This window comes from Eleutherodactylus coqui, chromosome 4, assembly GCF_035609145.1.
Source record: "Eleutherodactylus coqui strain aEleCoq1 chromosome 4, aEleCoq1.hap1, whole genome shotgun sequence".
Lineage (NCBI taxonomy): Eukaryota > Metazoa > Chordata > Amphibia > Anura > Eleutherodactylidae > Eleutherodactylus > Eleutherodactylus coqui.
In genome coordinates this window covers 246,417,676-246,429,675 of record NC_089840.1, presented here as the reverse complement: position 1 = coordinate 246,429,675, position 12,000 = coordinate 246,417,676, and the positions used below count along the sequence as shown (strand labels likewise).

At 41.3% G+C, this 12,000-nt stretch overlaps 1 protein-coding gene across 1 annotated transcript in view; it reads right to left on the bottom strand.

Moving 5' to 3' along the window:
* Window positions 1-12,000, bottom strand: part of DNTT (DNA nucleotidylexotransferase) — a 334,552-nt gene that overhangs the window by 74,458 nt on the left and 248,094 nt on the right. The window contains exon 10 of the mRNA XM_066598828.1: window positions 10,185-10,268. Coding sequence (XP_066454925.1) covers window positions 10,185-10,268 — 84 coding nt within the window. The remainder of the gene's footprint in view (window positions 1-10,184; window positions 10,269-12,000) is intronic.

Sequence of the window (12,000 nt, the reverse complement as noted above, 5' to 3'; positions counted from 1 at the left end):
TATCAACATGCCCGATCCTTATGTTCTCAAGGAAGATAAGTTGCTGCCAAAGCTTTTTAGAAGACATGCATGCTCAGCTGATCTCACGGTACGTTGGTTGGGGGATCGAAAGAAATATTGAGTGATTATAATCATATATAATATAATAATTATTGAAATTATCATCAGGTTGGGAGTGACTGACCCGATTATAAAAAAAATTGTGAATTGAGACTCCCAATTCTTTCTTCCATTAAAAGCAATAGGAGGGAAACTCAGGTTCATTGATTTGGCCTCCAAAACGATAATTGAACAACATAGGTGGTGATGGCCCAGTGGTCAACACAGCCATGAATCCCCAGGCTCAAATCCCCATCAGACTTGACTCTAGAACTCCAGCACTACAAGGCTGCAGCCCTAAGCCAACATACCTGTCCTTTCTGCTCCAAGAAGAAAGCTAATATTTTTTGTCAATTGTTACTAACAATAGAACTGGATGATCTGATCCGATTTAGCAAAAAATTGGCCTGATGATGATGACGAGCAACACTAATCACGAGTAATAGCTGTTGATAGCAACCTAGAATGTATAGCCAGCTTTATTTGGGTCTATTGGTTCATATGGAATAATGCAAATACCGTACAAATGGTTTAAGGTTTTCATTACTTTTCCCATGGATAGTGAATAGTAGCAATCCAATAATGCAGCAATCTGCAGATCTCCTGACAAATAGAATAATAGCACAGACTCCTGCCGCAGTACCCAGTTTGCCTTGCGGCAACAAGCTCCCACATCATTTCCCCCCTTACTCCTACACCAAAATCCGAAATCGTATATACATTAGTAGAAAGAGCCGGACTGTCCTAGTTACAACCTGAGAAAGAAATCTAATAAAAGCTTATCACAAAAAGTTACATTCCCTGTGGTTTCAATGAAGCCTTGATTAATAAGTCGTTATTTTATTTCTCAGCTTCTATCTACTCAGCTTTTTGTAGCTTCTCTCTGTTGTGGCGTCGATGCTGCTGTTGTACATTTCAGATAAGAGATAACTAAATCAATTTGATGTTTTTCTAATGTGGTTTGGAAACCTTATTGAAAAAGAAACAACGGCAGCGGTAAATATTTAAAGGGGGTTGTCTATTTTGAACATTCCTTTTTACTTGGAATGGTACCCCAAAAATAAACTCATTACAGGGTTGTTTCACTGTAATGAACTAAAGCTATCAACCGGGATGTGCAGGGAAAGCCGTTAGTAAGTGTTCAGTTTGCCTGCAGCGCCTCCGCAGGGTAAAAAAGGAAGAAATACATAGTTCGCATTAAAAGCAATGATCTGACTATGTAATGCATGAACTGGCTGAGTCCCCCAGAGAGAGATAGAGATACTGTCCATTCAGGCTAGTTTATGGAGGGGTTAAATTAAGCGCTCCCCTCTATTAAGGCCACATTAACATGGGCGGGTCGGATACCTGCTTTTCTTCTTCTTCTGCCGTCGGACATGCGCAGTACAGATTTTATTGTAATGGATCACAATTGGTTTCCGCTCATGTGCATGAAGAATCGCTTTTCCATAGCATGCTATGGAGGGCTATTGCTGCGGAATCCGGAGTTGGCGTCCGCCGTGTGCGTGAGGCCTAACTTTCAAAAATGGAGTTTCTAAACCAGACAACCTTTGCGAGAAAGAATTAATTTAATGGACGTTGTCTAACTTAAACTCCAACAACTGCTAGGACAGCAGTGGTAACTTCAAAGCAATGTATTGTCAGAAAATGGCGCATGGTACAAACCAACTTGCTATAGTAAACATTTTTTTTTTTAATTTGGTGATTTTTTAAATTTTGTATCCCACTGTGCATCATAAAAAAAATCCTAATATCTTCCAGTTTTGACTCTGACCACTAAGCCTAATACTTCTGTTCTGTATAGCAACCTCATGGATAAATAAATCTTGGTATTTGTATAGCGCCAACTTATTCCGCAGCGCTTTCAGGTAATTATTACTTATTACCCCCCACCAAGCTGGGTTCTCATTTTACTGACCTCAGAAGGATGGAAGGCTGAGTCAACCTTGAACCGGCTACCTGAATCATGTGGGAATCAAACTTGCAACCTACAGGTCATAGGTGAGAGCTTACACTCTGTGCCACACGAGGATAATAAAAACAATAGAATGGCGATGGCTCGATGAATTCTGTGGAGAATGTTATGGGCATGTTCTGTGACAAATGCATAGGTCATTGTGCAGGGAGGGGGAGGAAGTGAGCTGTGACCATCATCTGCTGAAATTATCATTATTATTATTAATAAATTTATTTCTTTATAAAGCTCCATTAATTCCAAGGCGCTGTACATATGAAGAATTGGGTTAAATTAAATCACACTACATATAAGCTCTGACTACTACTACATTGGTAGCTACATTTTAGATATGAAACATTAAGGCCTCATGTCCACGGGGAAAATCAGATCCGCTGCAGATTCTACATGCGCCGGGCACATCCGCCGAGCCGAAGCAAGGGAGATGCGGCCGTGAGGAAGAGCAGAGCTTTGCGGCCCGCTGCGGGTGAGTAAATGCTTTAAATTCCTATTTTAGGTCTCCCGCGGATCCGGACGGCTTCCATAGGCTTCAATAGAAGCCCGCGGGAGCCGTCCCCGCGGGAGACTCGCATGAAAATGGAGCATGGTCCAGATTTTTTCATGCTCCATTTTTTTTTAAATCACTTTTATTGACGATCCGCGGGTATTTATCTACCCGCGGGTGGTCAATGCATCCCTATGGGGTGCGGATCCGCGCGCGGGAGATCCGCTGCGGATTTTAAATCTCATTTTGCCCGTGGATATGAGCCCTAACAGTAAATATCCACTAAATGACTAATAAAGCGATACAGAGGACCCTTCCTGCAAGTGTTTACAGAGAACAGGGGAAAGGAGACAGTAAGTGGGGGTAGGAGACACTCATCTTGTGGTGGCAGCAGGGTTACTGTAGGTTGTAGACTTGCTTGAAGAGATGGGTTTTTAGGTTCCTTTTAAAGCCTTCCCAGCTGGTGGAGTCTGTTGGGTTGAGGTAGAAAGTTCCAGAGTATAGGTAAAGCACGGGAGAAATCCTAGAGATGATTAAGTGATGAGCTCACTAGGGGAGGGTAGAAGCAGAGGACTTGCGAGGGCTGGAGGTTATGAGTAGGGAGATATCGGGTAATTAGGTATAGAGATGTATGAAGGGCACTTGTTGTAGACGGCCCTGTAAATCATTGATAAAAACTTGATCTGGATTCTCTGACCTATAGGTAGCTAGTGCAGGGATTAGGAGAAGGAAGAGGCAGATGAGTAATGGGGGGAGTGGGAGGTGGATAAGCTGAGCAGCAGGATTGATTGGAGGGGTTCAAGGACATTGGAAGGGAGGCCACAGGGAAGAATGTTGCAGTAGTCTAGACAGGAGATAATGAGGGCATGCATTAGTATTTTAGTTGACTCAGGGTTGAGGAATTGTATCTGAGAGAGCTTTTAATCTTGTATGTGCGGTTTGAAAGAGAGAGCGAGTCAAATGTAGGTGTGACCTATCATTGTAATACTGAAAATGAGATGACTGCTGAAAAGAGATGAGCGAACGTACTCGTTTAGGGCGATTTCGCAATCGAGCATCGCTTTTTTCGAGTAACTGACTACTCGGGCGAAAAGATTCGGCGGGCGCCGGGGGGCGGCATGGTGGAGCGGGGGTAGCAGTGGGGAACAGGGGGGAGCTCTCCCCCCCCCACTCCCCTCTGCAACCCCCCGCTCACCCCCGGCGCCCCTGAATCTTTTCGCCCGAGTAGTCAGTTACTCGAAAAAAGCGGTGCTCGATTGCAAAATCACCCTAAACGAGTACGTTCGCTCATCTCTACTGCTGAAAAGTTCTCTCTACAGAACTGGAAGTGTGAGATTACTGATAGGCATAGTGGCCAGAGTGTAAATAGCAAGATATTAGCATTTTCCTTTAAATATAAACAGTAACATAGAAAAAAACATGAATAAATATAACATAAAAACTTGATTTAAACTCAACTATAGGTCATTTTCTAATGACACGTTCCCTTCAAATCTATTAGAGAGCTGTAGGCAGTTTTGTAGATGATTTATGATAAGATGTGACTTAATTCACTGTAATTAACCCCCAGGTCTAAACATGTTCTATCTTATGCAACCATATTTCCGTTGTTTCATCACTAGTCAATAAATAAAAAGAATGGGCAAAAGTGATTAAAAGTAGAATTCCATGACTTTGATCTTATCTGTTTTCTGAAATTCATCAAATATTATTTTATCTATCAGTCCTGCCTTTGTTGACCTCTATTTATAACCATCCCCTTCAATATATGTCTATCACAATCTGCTTCTCTGCTACCTATCTTAGGCCTCATTCACATAAGTGTTGTGATTTTACGCCGGCTATGTCATGGACGTAAATCGCATAAATAAGAATAACCACGAGTCCTGAGATGAATTAGCGTTTTTTCATCCATTCACACGAGCATATCACATGAAAAATAGGCTGCAGCGTGGATTTCCGCCGGCCGGCAGAAAAAGGAATGACATCTGATGCTTAAATAGAGGCACCTATCTTCGTTTCAAAGTGCCAGACGCAGGTTAACTCCCTCTCTCACCCTTTTTTTCAGCTCTCATAGGAGTTTATGGGAGCCTCCAGCAATTTTCGTCAAAAGATAGGTCAACTCAAAACCTATCTTTTGACGCAGCATGAAAAATTGGGACAAAAATAGTCGGCGATTTGACGTTTTGCCGCTGTGATTTTTTTCACGCATCAGAAAATCGCCCATCTGAATGATTGCATTGAAATCCAATGTTTTACACGGTCATGATTTTCAGCCAATGTTTTATCGGGGTCAAATAGCCACGTAATTAGGCCTTACAATGTGAGAATGGTATGTTTATGCAACTGGAGACATTCTTTGTTACATACTGAGTATTACAAGCAGGACAAGATTATAGAAAAGGTTACATACCGCGTTTCCCCAAAAATAAGACCCTGCCTTATATTAATTTTTGACCCAAAAGAGGCACTAGGTCTTATTTCCAGGACATGTCTTATTATACTTACCTTGCAGGCTTAGTCCACGTCCCTGAGCCACAACATTGATTGGCCAATTCATAAATCCCACCTCCACAACGCGATGGCTGTGATTGGTTCTCGAGCACCGCTTAGCCAATCAATGAAGCGCTGAATGAACAAATCACAGCCATCACATTGGTTCATCGAGCACTGCACTGATTGGCTGAGCAATGCTCAACAACCAATCAGAGCCATCACTTCCTGGAGGCAGGATCTATGAGTCCCATAACCAGGACGCGATCTTCTGTGTATTGTATTGCTTTTTTATTTTCTTATGTAATGCAGATAGGGCTTATTTTTCATGTAGGGCTTATATTTCAAGCCCGATTGAAAATCAGGGACAGGGCTTATTTTCAGGGTAGGTCTTATTTTCAGATACACGGGGTAGTTACATAGTATGTAAAGCGAAAAAAGATATATGTTCATCCAGTTTAGCCTATTACCCACCAATGTTAATCCAGAATAAGGCAAAAAAAACCAGGGGAGAATAAGGGATTCCCCAGCACAATGCCGGGGTTCCACTGCAGGAAAGAAGGACAAACATCCCCCGTAGCAGGGAGAGAGAGGTGTTCCCTCTCTCCTCGCTACAGGAGAATTCCTCCTTCTCCCCTGCAGGGGAACCCTGGCATCGCACTTCTGGGGAATCCCTTATTCTCCCCAGCATCACGCTGAGATGAAAAGAGTCCCCAGCAATAAAGGGAAGCCCTAGGAGAACCCCCTTTATCTCACGGTGGGGCTTCCCTTCACTGGACTGAGAGAGATGCAGGGGGTTCCCCCGGGGAATCGCCCTGCCCCTTGCAGCTAGCGCTGCAGAAGCTCTCTCGTTCAGGTGATTTTCTGCAGCGCTAGCTGCAATTTATCATATAACTGCATGAGCCCTGAGTCTTTGATGTTTGACTAGGAAGCCCAGGATCTGAGCTTTATTACTTATTCATTGTGATAGCATTATTTTGGGCACTACATGGTAGTGTTATTTGTGCACTTTAATCCCTATCAGCCACATGGCCCATGCATATGGTAGAGCTTGCATGTAGCGTACGGAGCCTGCTCCTTATACAGTGGGTATTGGCTATCTTGTACAGTTACCTGCACAAAAAATAAACCCTTATCCAACAAAAAAAGTTATCGGTCTCAGAAAAGGGCAACAAAAAGCAATAAAAAAAACTATTTTAATTTTTTTAGAAGTAGTAAATCCTTTAGAAAATTAGATACATTTGCTACTGCCATAATCATAGTGGCTGGCAAAATAAGGCAAACATGACTTTTTTACCTTACCATGCATGCCACAAAAAAAACAAAAAAAAAACATGGCACGTTGTGATTTATTTTTGAACTTTTTCACTCAATTTAGAAATTGATAAAAGTTATACATTACATTCTAAAGAACATCAAATGGTATCAGTAAAAAATACAACTTACAAGAAACCAGACCTCATGGGGCTTAGATGACAGAAATGTAAAAAAGTTATAGATCTTGAAAGGCAGAATTGAAAAATATAAAAAAACATAAACCGAAAAATGTCAAGGGGTTAACTGAGAAATACCAGTCTGCTGTATCTATATGTTTGCAGAGGAATGATTATAGTAAATATTATGTTTTTCATTGCTTAATGCCATAAAAAATTCATAGATTTTATGATCAGCAAATCTCTCAGTCCTGCTTGTTGTGTATGCGGTCCTTCTTATTGGCATACTATAATAATAAATGAATCAAAAACTCTTTATGCCATCGCTATAAAAAAAGGGGGCAGGGATCAAATACATTATAAGCTACAAAATGCTTTTAGTGCGACTTGTCTATGGCGTGTTCCTCATTAGCAACCATAATTATCTCCTTAAATCACAAAAAGAGTCTATAGATAAACCAATTAGTCTTGCTACGCCAATAAAGAGTCTAGTAATGGATCGTTTATCTACAAATGTAGCAGAGCTGAGTTTGCCAATGTAGCAGAAAGTTATCAAGATGCACAAATGAAGCTTAGTGTCTTCATTATTCTTTCACTACTGAACATAGTATTATGGTGAAGTGTTAATTTGACTTGCAGAAATTATTCCTCAATTGCATAGTAGCCATTTTTTTTTTTTTATTTGATTCAAAAGATTTTTTTCTCTGCCTGATCCATAGAAATTCAACAAAAAAAAAATTGTAACATGTTCCACTGGACATTGTATTACCGAGGTATTTCCCTTTAGAAAGTTGGTACTAGGGTAAAATATCTCTGTAATAAGGTGCCATATGAAGCAGCATGTGGCGGTACATGAAGTGCCTGTGACTGTTTAGTATGGAGCCTAAGGATTCCATTGGCTGCTGTATAGCTACGGGGCCTAAATGTGTGAAAACCAGTAGCATACTGCCTATCCCCAAATATTGATGTGACTTTGTATACATTACCTTCATGGCTTCCGTTAGAAAGCTCACAATTTATTCATCTGTCTATGTTGAGCAAACCGAAACAATTGAAACCTGTTTCAGGTTGAACTTTGCTAAAAGTTCAGTTCGGTGCAAATCGGAACTTTGGGCAGTTCATCTGGGCCAAATACATTAAAATGGCATCATATGCCATAAAAGAAAAAGAAAGAGGACTACGTAACTTCAAGGTAGCCTACAATGCCTTAAATTAGTTATTTCTTTTATTTCTTCTCCTCTTCTTCCTCCTCCTCCTCCTCCTCTTCTTCCTCCTCTTCTTCTTCCGCCTCCTCCTTCTTTTCTTCCTCCTCCTCCTTTTTTTCTTCTTCCTCCTCCTCTTCTTCTTCCTCCTCCTTCTCCTCTTCTTCTTCCTCTTCCTCCTTCTTCTCTTCTTCTTCCTTTTCCTTCTTCTTCTCTTCTTCTTTCTCCTCCTCCTTCTTTTCTTCTTCTTCCTCCTCCTTCTCTTCCTCATCTTCCTCCTCCTCTTCTTCTTCATTGTCTTCTTTATTAATTTTGCCTTAAAAACAGCTCAAATTTTTTTAGATACACCCCTTAGTGACCTAAAAATGTTGCACTGGGCTTTTATAGCTCTTGGACAGTATTATCCACCAGTTTTAGGGGTATTGGTGAAGTTCCTGTTTGAACTAATATGGTCCGAACCTTTTGCCGAAATGCAGCGTCCGGCTGAATCGTAGTTTTGAAGATTTTCCTCATTACTACATCTTTCACCAATAGATTTCCACTGTGAAATAAAGTATAGACTATGGTAGTCACTGCATAAGTAAGTGCAAACCACTACATCTTCCTACTCAGTAGAAAAGATGGTATGTCAATGCATACTAGGCTAAATGTGGCCGAACAGACACTCGTATTGTCTCTATCATGTGAATGGGAGGCTATGGACATGTTTAAAGCGTTGTTACAATCAGCAAGGCGTCTTCTGCTTCATCATCATCTGCAGCTTTCTAAGATGCTATTGGGTCAGTTGTTATGTACTGCACCTGTTCCTACAGCTGATAATAGAGGGGATTCCACTGTTCAGCCTCATTACGGAGAGGTTGGCTCCCTTTTTGGTTTCTACAGCCTGGTGTTCTATCCTGTATTTCTTGTTTTAGTTCCAAGTATCGAGCTCTGGTCCAGTCTTGTCTGCTCTATGCAGTCAGTGTATTTTTGGTTTTCTAGTCCAGTTTGTGTTTCTAATTTGTGGTTTGGCTATTTCCCTGTTTGCTTTGGGTCATTCCAACATTTGCTTCTTAAGCCTCTTGTCTCTATCTGAGTACCCTCTTGTTCTCAGGGATGGTATTTTAGACAGTGCCATCTGTAGGGACAACTTAAGGCTGTTTAGGGACAGTGGGATCTGGTGTTGAAGGACAGTGTCAGAGAGAGATTAGGGAGATATGAAGGGAGAGCTGGTGTTAGTGTAAGTATTTTTCCAATTGTAATTTTGGGTCCTTTCTATCGGTTCTAGTCACTACTATCAGTATCATTAAATTCATCATCATCACCCAGTTACTGTTATCTTCTGCCTTGACATGTAATGGTGAGTCCTGAGTTGCATTTGTGACATCTGATTTCTTGTGACGTCTGATTGTTGCACTATTTGACTCTACTGTAAGTCCTGTGAGTATCTGAGTGCTTGGAAAAGTGGTTAGTATTCAGAAATGGTGACTACTAAATATGAAGTTGAGTTTTGCCATTTAGTGTCCAGCTGATATTGCATTTGTATGGCCACCTTTACAGTTTAGTGTCATCAAAGTGGCATTTGGTATGTTAACAAGCAATCAGTATGTAATTTATTTTCTAACATATTTAGGCTAGTTTCACATGAGCGTTTTATCGTGGCGATTTTGCCTTGATAAAGCTCCGGCCAAAAATCGCGATTATCTGAAGCATTGAATTCCAGTGCTTTTATGCCAGCCAGAAAGTCCTATCTTTTGCCAGAATACGCCGGCTGCTCCCATAGACTCATATGGGAGCCTATGAGAACCATGAGGAAAGGGATCGGGGAGGGAGTTTAGCACCGTCGCGCATTGCTAAAGTCCTTCCCCTTCCTCTTGCCGGCAGCTCCCATGGACTGGGAAGGGAGAGGAGAGAGTTTAACACGACAAGCTCTGCTAGACTTCCGTCCCACCCTCTCCCCTTGCCGGATGGAGAGGGCGAGGGAGTTTAACACACCAGCTCTGCTAAGCTCTCGCCCCCTCCCTTTGCCGGCAGCTGGCAAGGGGAGGAGAGGGAAAGGAAGGGGGAGGGAGTTTAGCAGAACCCGGCCATCTGAATGGGCGAGAAACAGGAGATGCAGCCACGAATTGGTCACCACTGCCTCTCGTTCATGTGATTTTTGACTGCAATTCTGGTGGCCGAAAATCGCAGCACCCGTGTGAAAGAGCTGTGAAGAAAAGGAAAAAAGAAATCTGATTGGTTGCTATGGAGCCCAGTCTCCTTATAATAATACTGAACAGAGGTGAAGCAGGTGTTATCATGGAGAAACAGGTAAAAAAGCGATTCTAGTAGAAGCTCTATAACTTTAAGCTGTATTATAGAAGGACTCTTTTTTTCTCATTTTTTTATTGTATGTGCTTTTTTAAAGTTAATTTTATATGATACTGTACCTTTAAAATAATTTTTGGCTGCCATTGATTACATTTAATACTTGAATGAAATGAAAACCAACTGAAAGCATATTTATTTCTCACTACTACCTTGGTTTTATCATACAGCGCGTGGTTATCCAGCATCATCTTTTTCTCTTGGGTAGCATATCTCCGTAAATCTCGTTCAAACTGCTGTTAAGGAAAAACAAAGAATACATTTCATTTTTCTTAAAGCTATTGAACGTCTTATCAACGGCAGTAATGTGATGAGTTCCCACCAAAATATTGTCACTGAATATAAATTTTCTGTTTTCACAATGTTAGAACATGGGTATTAGGAAAGCTGTTTAGCTTATAGATGGGCATCTAAACTCGGATTAAATACCTGATAAACTGTCTGAGCTCTGTATTAAAAATAATTGGCCTGCGAGGATTATCACTTGACAAGACCATGTGCTTCTTCACTGTTCATTTACAACATTAAAGAACAGCAATCTGAGGGGAACTGCAGGTATTTCATGCATTTTAATCCCATCTCATATCTACTTTATGCAATTCTTACAGGATTTAGAAATAAATGAGAATTATCCTGGAGAATGATGTTTTACTTGGCCAAATAAACAGTTTTCACTATGAACTATTCATTTGCATGCAAATTGTATTATCTAAAGGATATGGACACCTTTGGGTGGCAATTTTTTTCCATTTAAATGCATATATTGCTCTCCGCTTTCCCCCCTCCCTACCAGAGAGACATCAGGCAGAGCCGTTGATTACTATAAGGAGGGGTGCGGGGTACTGCTTACCCCCCTTACTTAAGCATTTTGGGCTGACAATCATTTTTGCAATAGGGTAAATGAAAAATGTTGTTCTGTTTGTTTTCTGAAGCTTCTATATACTGCATTTCCCTGAAAATAAGACAGTGTCTTATATTATTTTCTGTTCAAAAAGGTTTAACTTTTTTTACATGTATAGCTGCCTGGGCACTATTTAAATTGACTTTTTAATTAACTGTTAGCAGGGCCTAATTTTGGAGTAGGGCTTATATTTCAAGCATCCTCAAAATGCCTGAAAAATCATTTTGCATCCTCAAAAATTCTGGAAAATCATGCTATGTCTTATTTTCAGGGTATGTCTTATTTTCAGGGAAACAGGGTATCACTGTATATAGAAACTCCAGTCGATATCTCAATAGGAGATCTGTCACGGAGGCCCGACTGATCGCTTGGTTTTCAGCCATTAACTCTTTTCTCCTGCCCATTTTATCAGCTAATTTATGACCACAACAAAGTTAAACTTTTCTTGTGGTCATAAATTAGATGTTTAGAACGTGCAGGAGAGGAGAGAGCAGAGGGAAACTAAACCATCAATTCAGTATATTGACAGATCTTCTATTCAGAATGTCTGCAGTTTCTATATACAGTGATAGATAGAAGCTGCAGATGACAAACGGTGCAAAATTGTTAATGAAACCCTATTGCAAAAATGACTGTCAGCCCAAAATGCACATGTAATGGAGGTAAGTGGTGTCCCGCACCCCCACTTTCCATATAGTAATCAATGGCTCAGCCAATGCCTGATGTGGACTGGTAGGCCATGCCGTAAGCTTAGCCCATTCTGCCTGGGACCTGGCAGGGAGAGGAGAGACAGACTTGTCAGTGCCATCAGTGAAGTGCTTACTGTGTTGTGTGAAAAGGTCCCACCACCGGCCAGAGCAACAACCGAGGTGGGGAGAAGAGCTGACAGGTTCAAGTGTTGTAAGAAGGACCAGGTGCTCTGAGCACTAGTACTGTGCATACCCTCCTCCTGTCAGTGAAGCAGCTAGGCAGAGGAAAAGTGAAAGCACTAGTAAGGACTGGTAAAGGAGGCTCTGCCTCCTAATGAGCTCAGCGGAGATGCAGCTAGCACTTCACTGCTGGGCAGA